The sequence below is a fragment of the Amphiura filiformis genome, chromosome 15 (genome assembly GCF_039555335.1).
Source record: "Amphiura filiformis chromosome 15, Afil_fr2py, whole genome shotgun sequence".
NCBI lineage: Eukaryota > Metazoa > Echinodermata > Ophiuroidea > Amphilepidida > Amphiuridae > Amphiura > Amphiura filiformis.
Genome location: NC_092642.1, coordinates 30,347,071 through 30,362,361, shown reverse-complemented (window position 1 = coordinate 30,362,361; position 15,291 = coordinate 30,347,071). Strand labels below are relative to the sequence as shown.

The window sequence follows — 15,291 nt, the reverse complement described above, 5'->3', positions numbered from 1 at the left end:
TTGGATGATAAGGCTGTTGATCATGAAGTGTCCCTTTTAGATGAGCTGTCTGCATTTTACAGATTTGTATTAAATACAATAGCCCCTTTTTGAATAATGACCATTATTGAAGGGGGGTTAGTTACTTTTTTTGAGATGTTTACATTGAAATCGGACACACGTTTTAATTCAGTTCGTTACCCTTGTAGACCCTAAAATTGTAGACCCTGACTTTTGACCTATTTGGGTTTGATATATATATTATAACTGCTTGGAGCGTCTTTTAGGCGGATCATTTGCCCCCCCCCCACTTTTCTCAAAAAATACCTCTGGCTACATAATGTTTATGTACCAAGTATTTCTTGCAGATTAATTCGTTTAGCAAAAATATCGCCAAATTTGAATTTCGTTCCGGTATACCAGAACGAAATTACAACAGTGGCCTATGGAGCAGTGTAACACACATAATCATGCATGCAAACGCAAAATCGGAATCAACTGAAATTTTGGGAATAAGCTTTTTTCGTGGATATCTACTGAAAAATGGCATAAAAAGAGGATGCAAGGAGCACGAAATCCTCCTTTATAAAGTCTGATCAGAACATAGTAGGCCTAGGCTACTTGAGTCCAGAGCGATTTTCAATATTAAAGATGAACAACTTTTTAGCGGGAATTCATATAATTTACAGAGTTGAGTTGTGAAAGTGTGTAAAAGACTACAATATTGTGTTTAAAAAAGAACATTACTTTGGCCATCATTTTTCACTATCAAATCCCTTACAACATTCCCTGAATCACCCGTATATGCAATTGCGCACTCTTTAAAAGAACTTCTCACTCGCAAATGTAAATATATATATTCGATGATGGCGCAGTTCTTTTTGACCCACCCATCAAACAAACTGACAGCTGCTACTGACCCGAAAATGTAAGATTGTAAATATTTAGACTTCGCGCCGTTCCTATGTAATTATTCATCGAATGTAATGAAGGAGAAAGTGTTATACTCGATTGTCAAATTGATGACCTTTACTTATCTAAACATTGACAATTGAATGGTGAATATGATTCAAAATCATTTGATCAGAAAAAGCTAGAAATCACATTTTAAATCTTATTCACGAGATTCAAAATTCAAAATACGGGAATAGTACACACTAGCTGCACTGGTCACAATTACGGCTTTACATTATTCGGATAAGATTTAAAGCTATTTAACATTGATGTGAAATAGAGAGTCATCAGCTATTGCCGAATTGAGGTAAGCAAATCCTAAAAATCATTGTGCATTTTGTTGTATTATTGGTAATCATGTATATGTACGTGAAAATAAACGCAAATTTCATTGACGTTGATGTTGTCAGATGCATTTGAATTTACACTGCCATTGCCAGTAAAACCGCAGCAATACAAAAGGCAGAATGTCAAATTATATTGTAAAATATATCAGTTTACGCTCAACACTGGGCAATGTAAATCATTATGCATGTATATATAGCATTGAAGAACAACTAAATAGCAATGATGCTTTCTAAATAATATTAAAAACGACAGTTGTAAATAGTTGCTATGGGGACATGGCAATGATTATCATGATATATGCATGTTATATTATAGCCCAGGTATATCTCTATGCTGACCTACTTTTGAGACCCTTTTCGTAGCATCAGCTCTGAACATCATTGTATAATGAACGCGCTTCAGTATCATTCACAATGAAATTGAACGTGGTAAAAAATCAAAATGATAACCTAATTAACATTGCGTGCAAGATGGACATCAACTAATTTTCTAAAATTTAAAAAATTGATATTGATATAATAGACCTAAATCGGCATAGATTCATATGATATCGTGTGTAGTCAAAAGGACAACATTGTATTTGCGTTAGACTAATTAGTAATAGTAAATATTCAAAATTATTATTATTAAGCATCGTTAATTGATCTCGTACACTGGTGTGTAATGTGTTGTTTGTACTGTTCACCCTTGACTGCTCATATCCATAAGTACCAGACTTGAGTCCTGTTTACTAGTATCAGGGACAGTCTGTGTACCTCAGTGGTTAGAGCGCTCGCCCGACAAGCGAGAGGTCTGGGGTTCAAGTCCCCGCACAGGCAGGTAGGCCTATGTCCGGAGTTTTTTCTCTGGTATATCTGCCTATGCATGTTATGTTTCCATTTGTAAATTCATGTTTAAATGTGCTAGTGTGCGATGCGTAATTCTTCTTTCCCCTGTAGGCCTATATTGATATAGGCCTTAAGAATAACGATTAGGCCTAAGCATCATTAATTTGATCTCGTGCGCTAGTTGTAATGTTTGAATGTTTCCATGTTCCAGTGTATGATGCGTAAGCCTCTTCCTCTGTTTGTATTCAAAATTAGTTTTTATGGAATAATTAATTGGTTGTATTTTTGGCCATAGAAATAGCCTATAGGGCCTACTTGTTTGGCACCCGTTTGGCACCCGTTATATAAACGTGTAATGCAAGATATTTGAAATTGGGAGACGGTACGGTACATCCACGAGCTATTGGCAATCCCGTTGGCAATAGTATTTAAATGATATGGGAAAATAATAATAATAATATATAGGCCTATCAGATTAGATTTATATTATCTTTTTACTCATGCATGATACCGGTGCAAAGAATAATATATAATGATAAAATACATATAACTTTGGATGAGTTGGTCCGCTACACATAGCATACTGTTGCATTAATTCGCATATGGACGGTGGGTAGATTTCGTCCGCAATTTGAGGAACAGGACCACAACGTAACGGCCTACTTTACTAAATTTCATTGCTATTGCTCATAGGGCAGGAGGGGTATTAAAATCTAACTGAGACTCATATTACAATTAATGTTCTCTCGCTATATAATGGCCTAAGGGGCTATTATTTTCTTCGGAAAGGGGGTCATAAATTTTTGGAAAGAAAAATAGGGGGGTCATAACATTTTTAATGACCAAAATATAGGGAGTCACAAGATGACCACAGATAGGGTGTTTATTTTATTCCTTCCAAAAGACTGATTTCAAAACAATTTTAGCCTATTTAGGGGGTAAGGCGGTGGTGAAAGCTTTTGTTGCCGAAATAGAGGGGGTCGCAATTTTATTGACGCCGGTTTTTTTAAAATTTGGACCCCCACCCTTCCAAAGAAAATGATAGCCCCCTAAACCTTAACCTATATTCACATCTTTAAAAAAAAGAAGAAAAAAAGTGGACCACCGGCACCACTTTCTTGTGGTTCTGTTCCCCAAGTTGCGGGCGAAATCTGTCAATGATATAGTCGTACTAAAGTATTGAACATGTTGAAAACGCAATTATATTCTTCATGCCACTTGAATCAAATGACCTTTTTTACAACGCTTTACTAATTTTGTTGTCTTTGGTGATCAATGTTTGTACAGTCTGGCTCTGTTGAATGTGAACAATAATTTGTTGAATTATACTTGTTCACCATGAGGAACAAGCATTTTTTTGTACGTCAAGCTAATTCAAGGGCATGGGCATTTTAAATAAAAGGGGCACACTGGTTTTGAAGGAGGCGTGTACCCCTCTCCCCTGTTCCTCAATAAATGGTATTCGATTTTTTTTATTAAGGGGCTGGGCATTTCCCTTCTTTTAAAGAAAGGGGCATTTCCATTTTTTTTAAACTCTTTTTCTAGTTCATATGCCGGACGAACCGCAAACTCCAACCCACATGATCTTCGAAAGCTTCGAAAAGCTTGAAGTATTGCATGGATGTTTAAAAGTTAATGCAATAAAGTTGAACTTTATAAAATATAGGCCTACCTCACACCTGTTCCTCCACAGTGATTATGACGTCACCATTGCTAGAGTCTGCTCCAGATTTCCTTCAGGACATTGTCGGCGATCTTCCACCAGGTTGGGATGTAGACGACCTCCAGGATGCTTTTGTTGAAGCTAACCTTACCTACGCTCAGAAGCAGCAACTTGCAGACTACCTCGATGTTGGTCCTACTGAGGATCCGTTGGGGGCATTGTCTATTTTGCTATCGCTTCTTGAAGGGTAAGTCTAATCTTCCATCCATTTTTTACTGCCATCATCATCAGAGTTTAAACTTTAATTTACTTTAATACCTTTAATGGAAAAATATATAATATTAGCAATATACTATCAACTTAGTCTCTTGGGTATGGGCCGGGAGGGGGGTCTTCGAAAAAAAATACGAGGATGTGCCGGCCACGCAGACTTTCGGATGCTGATGACTTATACCTATACTTTTTGCTGTTTGGGGGAGTTTTTGCCACCCATCAGTAAACCAATTTTTCACAAATAAAAAACCCTTTAAAAAGGGATGTACCGGGACAGGAATGATTTCATGTGAAGATTATATAACAAAAAGTAGATTACATTGAGTAACAACCATTTTCTTTTTTAAAATATAAATATACAGTAAAAATAATTTTTAAGTGTAAAGATTGTGGTTGTTTGAAACATTTTGAGCCAAGTTCCATTTAAATAAATAAATAAATAAATAAATAAAGCAATTTATATAGCGCATTATGCCAGGCCTCAATGCGCTGAACAGATAACTAACCTGACAAATACATTATGCAAAAACTACACAAAAGTACATAATCTATTAGGCATAATACAACCAATACAAATTAATTATAGTACACATATTTAAAAACATTATAAAGCAAATAGACTTGATAAGAGAAACAGAATAGCATATTATATAATGAACAAAAGCACTAATTATAAACAATTTGTTGCTATTCTTTCAACATCAGTCTTTACGTTGTTACATAAATTTGAAAAAAGATGGAATAGATTCCAAACATTTGGTACCAAATGTGATCCCTATACCAAAGTATCCTCAAGAATTTCGGAAGCTAATTAATTGGCGATTTTGCCCATAGTTTATGTTACACTCTGTTTTGTATTCACTCTCACACTGTCTATATATAGTATAATTGTGTTTGCACAAATGAAATTTGTAAAAGCAAACAACATTCGCATCTTTTAGTATAGATTAATTCATAACAATCTGGTTTGAAAATTTAAACACATGTTAAACACTATATCAAGAATAATTATTTTTGGAATATATAAACAACAAATATATTATAGGCCTACACATACTGAAACCCAATGCTATTGTTTATAGCATGGTTAAAGACTAGTGATATACGTAGGAACATAATTCGTTACATCTGCACCAAAGCTACATTTTACTGATTTCTGATTTTTACATCTGCACCAAAGCTACATTTTACTGATTTCTGATTTTTCTGTATATCATCATAATATTATAGACAAAAATATATGAAGTTAATCAACTTATCCAAAAGAAGGTAATTGTTTATCATGTGTGCAAATAGCTTTTGATACCAGACTTTTGATTAAGGGCATAACATACACCCTCTTCTATCCTAACATATTATTATTATCATGTGAAACTCCTAAATGTAGAACCAGTGTCCTGCCAATTATTCTCTATCTCCCACCAACTGCCAATTAATTTTCATGTTTAAGTTTTCTGGAATAGATGTGTAATGACATCAAAACATTTTCATTAACCTATAGCAAGATCGCAGCTAGATAACCTTGACCCTGCTTGAAAAGCACTATATATGACATGATGACCACACACTGACACATTTACTGAGTATTTTATTGTCCCCTGCACTTTATACTCTAATAAGGTCAATGTGCATGGTAAGAGGACCAGCGAATTTGCCCAATTTTCAATTTAGAAAGAAAGTTCCTAAAATATAATACTGATTTTACCTTAGTCATGCAAAATCAACACAAAACTTCTGCTTTCTTCACACACCAATTTTGGTATTTCTATTTGCTATGACAACTTGATCATTTTTTGACAATATTTTCTGTTTTATTCATAAACTATCAAACAGAAAGTTAATAGAAACAACAACAAACTTGATCCAATTAATAAGTACCGTGGCCAGCTTTGCTGGCCCCGGTACAAAAACACCCCGAAAGCCCCGGGCCGAAAGCACCCAATTTTATCCTAATTGGGCGCTTTTAGGGGCACTTTTGCCTCCACTGAAAACCGTGGCACATCCCTGTATAGGGCTATACCTTCAACCAGGGAGGACCCCCTCCGGGGGTATGGGCCTATGCTGGCAACTGGCGTTTGGAAATGATCTCATTTTTGCTCATGTGCGTGCTTCGAACATGTCGAAATCGAATTCCAGCGGAAAAATGTTTGGCCCATTAAAAAAACACACAAACAAACAAAAAATGAATTGTGGTTTTGTGCGGATATTTATGTTGGTTATGATTATTTGATCATTGGCATACAATTTTGTCCCAACATTCAAAGTGCTAGTGGGTATGCTGAGGTTGGGTCCCCATCTACATGATCTAGGGAAAGTTGCACACTTGAGCGTTTTATAGCTTAAAGTTTTGAAATCGCACCTGAGGGACATAGCCTACATAATCCCCATAAGGAATGAGTCAGAGGTTTGATGAGTCATGTAACAACCCCGGGTAAATGTAGGCTTATGGCATATCGCGGGGGCTTTTATGTCAGATACGTATACGCGAATACCCCCACCCCCCATACACAGTTGACACATTCACATGCAAATACATAAACAAACAAATAAGCAAAGAAGGCTATCGCATAATGATGAATAATGATTTCCCCTGAGAATTTTCCAAGCCAATATTCTAGTCTCAGGAGCAAACCAACGAAACCTGCAGCAAACTAGAGAAAATAATCGAACCGGGTAATCGAACTATTTACGCTCATGGGAAAAAAACGAAAGAAGTAAAAAGCCTATGTACGTACAATTTTGCTGGTTTTGACGCACATGCATGCATCATTCTGGAAATCAGGAATTGCCTCGAGCAAGACTACTTGAACATTTAGCATCTGTGGGCATCACCGAAACATCTCAAGTTGTGAATGATGAGTGACCCATGCAGAAAAAATTATCTGAATTTAATTTTGAAATATTATAAATAGTGTTTGAAATGTGATGGTTCAAATTAAGGTGTTAAGGTGGTACTAGGTATAAAAAAAAATAGGACAGCGACTTAGCTTAAGGTGGTACATTGTACTGTTGCCTGCCAATTCCTTTTTAAAGGAATTTTTATATATCAGTTTCTCGAATTTCGGGTTTGCCAAACAACGAAAAAAAAAACCCGAATAATACAAAGACATAATTTTATTGGTCTCGTGGTTCTTGACATAAACATGATGATGATTTAAGTGAAAATTAAACCATACATGTTTTCTATAAAATGCATCATTTCAAGCATGCCTTTAATCACCCTTTCACTGCATTTAATGTATCTTCCATGTCCAAAGACTAAATAATATTCCAACACTGCCGACAGGTCCAGAATGGTCGACTGCAGATCCGTCGGATAACGCGCTCTTTCAGATCCGTCGGAAAACGCTTTGTCAATGCATGGGAAATGAACATGCTGCTTGGATGATGTCACAATGAGGTTAGCATTTATTCCGTATTGAAAAGCGTGTTCCGACGGATCTGCACTCGACCACCCTCATAACTTGTTTCGAGTAGGCCTATCAAGGTTTCCTTTTTTCGTCACGGTCGCTTTATAAGAATAAAAATCCCTTTAAAAGGGAGAAGCTTGACTTGAATATCCAAACTTAATTAAATATATTAAAAATAAATCATCTATAAGCACTCAGTATTTGCAGTATAGCTTGCCCATTTCATTTTCATATCATTTTTCAATTCATTCTCTCATATCATTGGTATTTGGTAACTCTCACATGACAGAAAGTTAAGGTATGGTTATTGTAAAATTTTGAAATATCAAAATGCTGTAGATAAATTTGCAACTTTTGCATGCAAACGCAGTATGTACCCAGCAAATACAAAACGTTTTACACAAAACGTTTAAATATCGGGTTATATAATTTGAATATAGAGGTTATAAAAACGTTTTAATAACATTCAAAAAAACATTTTTGAAAACTTGATCCAAAACATTCTAAACAGAATGTTATTTATGTATTTTTGCAAAAATGTTTGCCAAAATATTTAACAATAACGTTTTATAAACGTTTTCATGACCTTCACACGTTTTAAGAATATTTTTTTTGTATTTGCTGGGTAAGAGATTTTATAGCAAAAAGAACTATATAGATGATTGTATGATTCAGAGCAATACACGTGTAGCCATGTGGCTGTGTAGCTACAAAATGCGCCATTCATGTTTACTTTTATTATACTGCAAAAAAAATGTTTATGTTTAAACACGACAGAGTGTATTTAGAGCAACGTTTAATAAACACCTAGGCCTAATAGTGTTTATCTATACATGTTTATTGACACTACTTATATTATAACATGCTGAATTATTCACTGCAAAAGGAATGTTTAGAAATCGAGGACAGATTACCGGTAGTGTTTTGAAATTTAAATGTTTTGTCAAACACTTTATAAGATATCATAAGCATCGAAACACATAACCATATGAAATGTGTTTATGATCTAAACATTAAAATGTATAAACATGGTAAATACTTAATATTTCACTTTCTAAACACCAATATGTCCCCGATTTCTAAACACTGTTTTGGCAGTGTTGTTCATGAACACCAATTATGTGTTTATTAAGTGTTGATCTATACACACTATATGGTAAAGTGTTTAAATATAAACATTCGTTTTTGCAGTGTTGATAGTTTATTTGCTAGAGGCTATCAACGCTTGCGATAATGTTATAGCAGAGAAAATGTAATAAATGTATTATACATCTTCTCTGGTTATATAGGCCTATAGGAAATACTTATAAATAGATTAGTTTTTAAATAAATCTCATGATTTCAGAAAAATACAGCACTAATTATTTGGAACTTTAAAAAATGTTATCCTGTTTTGCCAAAGGAAACATGGCTAAATCCCAATCTTTAAGTTAGTTCTAACTGACAAAACAAGTCAAATTTTAATATTTTTGTAATTTGAGGGAAAATGGGCCAAAAACCTGCAATTTTGCATGTTTTCTTACAATTATGATACAGCATACAAAAACGCCTTTAAAATGCGTGTTTTGGGCCCATATTTCCAAAACCTGACCAAATATTAAAATCTGACTTTCGTTACCAGTTAGAACTACATGTATAACTATATCATATAAAATGATAACGATTTACATTTGCTTCTTTTGGCAATACATTTTAATATTTTTTCAGTCTAAAAAAAATTACCGCTGCACTTTTTCTGGAATATGAGTAGTCGTGTTTGATGGGAAATAATGGAGCATTTTCGTAAATTATTTTAGAATAGAGGTTTATCAAGTGCAGTCCATCTCCATCCGCTAGTTATAAGCATATGCATAAAGTAGCTGCATGATTTTATGTCGCCAGAAAGCCAAACTGGTGTTTGCTGATGTCCTCATCTATCCCTGCGTAAATTGCCTCCATGTCAAAATATCTGAAGACGGTAAATTGATGAGAGATGCCCATGCAGGTCAAAAGTACAGCATCGAGTAGGCAGGGAAAATATATAAAGCTTGATAATTTATCTGTACAACATGTACAGTATGATAGGTAGACCGTAGAAGCATTTTATTTCTAGATTAGCCTATACTCTGCAAAGAACTTGCGTTTTTAGTAGCGTAGGCAAGGGGGAAGCTTCACAGGCCCATCCTGTGAGAAGTCTTCTGCCCACTGTGGGATACTGGCCGCCTTAATATTTAAGATTTTTTTTTGTGCTCCTTAGCCCATACCGTATTTGACAAGTTTTCGTAACCCCCCTGAAAGTTGCATTGTCCCGCCCTCCTCCCCCTCTGAAAAAGTCCTTTCTACGCTGCACGTTTTGTTTATAATAAAAACTAAGTGCCACTAGCTCCTCTAATATAAGCCAAATAGGCATTGAAATTTGAAATGCATTGTTGGGCAGTTTTTGCCCTCTGACCTATCAGGAAAATTGATTTTTGTGCGTACAAAATACTGTTTAAAATTTATTTTTACTAGAATAAAAATTGTTTAAAATTATGAATATTACATTATATTAATTATTTAAAATATTGTTAATGGTAACATTTTTACAATAATAATTGAATGAGTAATAAGTTGAGCAATTTCCCGATATGTCAGAGGTCAAAGCGTCCCAAAACTCAAAAACCGGAAGTTCCAATGCCGATGGGGCTTATTTTTCTGTAAACTTTCTCTTTTTTGTCATGATTTTCGCATACTGCCGAATAACAGATACCATAAATCGTCCCTATTATTAATATTTAACGCGTGAAATGCCTGCAATCAGACTTACGTGATGTGAAAATGGCGCTGCACTGAAAAAAAAAACGTTCTCCAGAAACATTTTGTCAACATTGTCGATGATTATTTTAGCATTGTTTTTTTTTTTTAATCCAAAGTGTTTTAAACGGTTTTATGATCTTTGTATAATGCAACCTTTTCTGTTTATTGAAGCGTTTTGACCAATTAAAAATAGGGGCTGAAACGTTCTTAAGATATTTTGTGCTTGACTGAATGTTGCTGCTTCATTTTAACCTTTTTCTTGGTGGTTATTTCTCTGTAAATAATAGAGCAGTGGATTTTCATTATACCAGCAGTGCCGTAGCAAGTGAGGGCGGAGGTGGCGGTGTCCCCCCCCCCCCACCTCATCATGGACCGTCGGTTCACAACGTGCCCTGATGGTGAAAAAATAGAGGTCGTGTGTACTGCTTGTGCAGGGTGAAGAAACATATAACTATGTTGCCCAAATCTGGGATGTGATCCTTCCTTCAAATTGATTGGTCTGTTCCCTCCGGATTTCTTGATTCTTGATTCTTGAGTTTGTGCCCCCCCCCCTCTTCTCCTTCCGAAAACCTGGCTACGCCTGGCATAGCAAAACTGAGAACTTGAGAGGGCCCATTGGAGCCCATATTTTTGTATGGTTTTCATGATGCAGTCATGTCTACAGTAGAATTCACCACGACCTTAGCAGGTCTTAAACCTCATTAAAAGCCATTAAACCAAGATAACACTCATTGAAAACAGCTCAACTGGTTAAATCAGATCTTCTCTGGTTAAATCCTCACAACACATGTGTCTGTTTTACCTGTGCAATGAGCAATGAGCTGGTATTAAAGTTTCAGTTGGGTGAACGATTATAAAGCAAACGCAAGGTATACAATAATGTGTAGGCTTTTGTTTACGAAATGAGACAATGGTCTGCTTATTGTTAACCAGCATTCTTGAAAATGAGAAGCATATATGGTTGCAGACTTAACACGGTTTGAAAATAATTTCTTCATATTTTTTGGTGTTATCTGTCGTTTATATATCCTTCCTAAAACACAAAAGTGCGACTATTTCCAAACACCTAAATTAGCTAAAAATTTAGGACATGTTACAAAACTATTTTTCTAGAATTTCAGAGAATACTTTAAATATTAGCCGGTTATTTTTCACACAGTGACGTTAAATAGGCAATGTCCTATTACCTATAACATACACTAAAACACCAAAGTGCGACTATTTCCAAACACCTAAATTAGCTAAAAATTTAGGACATGTTACAAAACTATATTTTCTAGAATTTCAGAGAATACTTTAAATATTGGCCGGTTATTTTTTACACAGTGACGTTAACTAGGCAATTGCCTATTACTTCTAACATACACTATTTGTAAGGTCACGCGTCAATTGTGAGAGCACTGTGTATTGTGTATAGGAAAACGGACATTAACTGCAGTATGTAACAGTCCTTTGTTACTTGTTTCTCACAGTTGTATTCAGTAAACCTAGTACAAAAATGTTTCTACATTCCATTTGCAGAGAAGCTGCTCTAAATATGACCAACAAGTGCCTAAACCCAACATTTGGTGTAAACGAGTGGCTTGGCTACAATCTTGGTCCTGTGGTGAGTTAACTGATAAAAAGTTTATTTAATTTATTTAATGAAAAGTATGGTATGATTGGAAAACTCTTAATGTGTAAAATATGTAGGACAACATTCACTACTTCAGGATCTTAATTGATGCAATCTTTATAGTGAATACTTGACCAAAAGTCTCGTTCTTATTGCTGATAAGTGTCTCTGAAGTATTATATGTTCCAGCCATATTGCATATCCTGTGCGTTCATAATCCTCTCAAAGATGACAATATTCAAAATGATACTGCTTTTATCATTCACTCACTTTCTCAGTTCAGGAGCAGTTCTTGATCTTATTTCCACTTACATTGACAGATGTGTTGTTTAATAAACCAGAAGAGTACATAATCCCATTTTGCGCAAAGATGCACACTTTGGCGTACTCCAAATCTGCTTCGTTCTAGCTGGATAATATGTAACAAAACATAATGATGTTGGGCTGACAAGTACAAAACTATTATACATTTGAGACGAAAATCTCTTGTTTCTCATTAGCAAAATTGATATTTTTATATTGCTGTAATTCATTTTCAGTTTTTGACTGTACTTATTTTCGCCTTCATGCAACAAAGGAAACGACTATGTCTCCGATTGTGGAATGGACGACCTGGGGTTGCATAGTAAGTTGATTGATCAGCTCACCAATCAATATTTTAAAGTAAACAGCTAAAACCTTCTGCAATAAAACTGATTAACACTTAAGCAGTATTCAGACTTTTTATTGTACGTACAATATTGTATGTAATACGTTATTTAATCTATTGCCATTCTATTTCCAGTAATGTTTAAGTTCTAACGAATGTTTGAAGACGTAAAATCGATATTATATTTCTACCAGATATAGTACGTAACATATTATCGATTTGACGTCTTCAAACATTCGTTAGAACTTAAACATTACTGGAAATATAATGGCAATAGATTAAATAACGTACATATTGTACATACAATATTGTACGTCTAATACTCGGAGTCTGTGGAGCGCTTTAATTTCGACGGAATTATAAAAAAAACCAAATTGCATTCCGATGAAGACTTAGGCTACTTTGCTTTTGAGTACCTAAAATGTTGATATAATGTTTATTTTGTATTTTAACCACCACAGTCCCGTAAATTTAGTGGACGCCTATGATCTTCGGATTGCGTTTTCCTGTGCCTTTTGTACTTGTATCGTGGCCATAATGGGACTATTCTTTGGAGAATGGCCTATAGATCCAGATATATCTTCCACCCCCAGTATAGTTCACGGTAAGTGATTATAAAAAAACAATTGTTACGAGTCGGAAAGACTCAAGGTCAAAACACACTTATTCTTACACGAATGCACAACAACAACACACTGTTTGTATAAGTTAACAAATTTAAATTTTTAATGAAAAGTAGAGTCTAATCATGATAATAGGACAATATTTTTTCATCATAAACATGAATACATACAATCATTTATAATCAATAAAATACGCAGATTTGTGAATTTTACTTATCCAGCATGTTGCAATCTTAATTATAAAGTTCTGTTGCACTCAGTGTTCCAGACGAAATAATGCCCCGTTCTAACTTTGTAAATCCATTGCAATATGAATCCTCTGCCACTCAAAATGACAATACCGTCACTATTCACTCGTTGCTCTTCAAGAATGGCTCTCAATTCCGCGTTCCACTTGACAGAGGTTAGAAGACTTTTGCTAAAGTTGTCTGATTCCATGTGTTCAACTTTGTAAACACATTGTTGTATTAAATTCATAGATCACAGCTCACTTCCTAATTTATCAATACATCGGATACTGTTCAGCATCTCATGTTTAGAATCATGCAAGAGTATTCTTTCTTTCTCTGGAGGACAGCATCTCATGTTATATGTATAAATTTAATGCATATTACTGAGAAATATTTGACACAATAAAATATCTAAACAAGTAATTTGATAAGTAAAATTTTGCTAATGAGGTATGAGGAAGTTGGGAGGTTATTGGATGTAAAAAAACAATAACGCTCAAAAACAATATTGTTCAAGGTTACCCCGCAGTGCTGGGCTACAAGAAACAATTAACGCTCAAAAACTTATAGCGATCAAGCTTAAACTATACATTAGGGCCCGACGAATGGGGAAATTAAGTGGTAAAAAAAGGAAAAAGGAGGTAGGAAAAAAGGGTACAAAGAAAAAAGGCAAAAACAAAGTGACGAGTATTGGATGTAAAAAAACAATAACGCTCAAAAACAATATTGTTCAAGGTTACCCCGCAATGCTGGGCTACAAGAAACAATTAACGCTCAAAAACTTATAGCGATCAAGCTTAAACTATACATTAGCCCCCGAAATAGGGTAGGGCCCGACGAATGGGGGAAATTAAGTGGTAAAAAAGGTAAAAGGAGGTAGGAAAAAAGGGTACAAAGAAAAAAGGCAAAAACAAAGTGACGAGTGTCGATAACTGAAGGCTACTTATTGATCTGCGGGCCATTTAATATTGTAACTCGATTAGTTGCAAGTCCTCAATATGGGAGTTTCCGGCCTCAGTCCTGCCGGGCTTGCGGCCTTGATGTTTTACGGCCCCCGTCCTAAAGACACATCAAGGCCGCAAGTGCCCTACTATTAAAACCTCTTTTTTTCTTAAATAGCAACATGAATTTTCCATAACATGTTGTAATACGAGTGTCAAATGAGCCATATGAGGATTTCCAAGATAATTATAGATTATAGGACTGAATTTTGTTATTCTGATCACATACCTACGTCTCCGTCAATTGTTTTTGTTTTTATTACAGGGACTGTTGAATTCATCATTCTGATCATCAACGTGATCGAGATATGTTTCATATATTACCCGTTATTCATATGCTTGACTACATCCTATGTATTCCTTGGACAGATAATCGGCTTTTTATACACCTGCAGCTGGTATGTATTAAACGTATTGAATTATCCGCGAACTAGCGGTATTCGCTGTAGAAGTGACGTAATCGGATTAACTACCATAGCAATAGGTTAAAACAATTTTTGAATATATCGCACTTCACTAGTACGTTCACGTGGTACCTCTGCATTGAACTATATTATGTTGATCACTCGCACTGTAAGATTAGTATATTTGAAAAGATTTCAATGAAAATGTATGTGAATAGCGCCCTCAATTTGCACACAAATGTGCAATTTATTGAATAAAAATTACCACAATAAAGCAGAAAAAGATGAATAATTTGACATAGAAACTAGAATCTACGTTAACAATAGCTATAAAATATATGTGTATTTTAATAGTGTGATAACTCTTGGTATTATCCAGGTCTAGAATTGAACATTATACAATGATTTGTTAGAAAAAGTAATGAATAATCACATCAAACATACATTCATTCATTCATCTTTATTTTTATTTCATTCAAATATAAAATATAACAGCACAACAATTGAACACATACATTGAATGAGGAGGTTCTCGGAAGG

The 15,291-nt window shown here is 34.9% G+C and overlaps 1 protein-coding gene across 1 annotated transcript; it reads left to right on the top strand.

Moving 5' to 3' along the window:
• Positions 1-327: 327 nt before the first annotated feature.
• On the top strand, positions 328-13,714 carry LOC140170860 (uncharacterized). The gene is made up of 6 exons (XM_072194071.1): positions 328-1,240; positions 3,802-4,018; positions 11,751-11,835; positions 12,384-12,469; positions 12,955-13,097; positions 13,596-13,714. Exons 2-6 carry the CDS (start codon positions 3,807-3,809, stop codon positions 13,712-13,714), a joined length of 645 nt encoding a protein of 214 aa, XP_072050172.1. The 5' UTR covers positions 328-1,240; positions 3,802-3,806.
• The last annotated feature ends 1,577 nt before the right edge of the window (positions 13,715-15,291 follow it).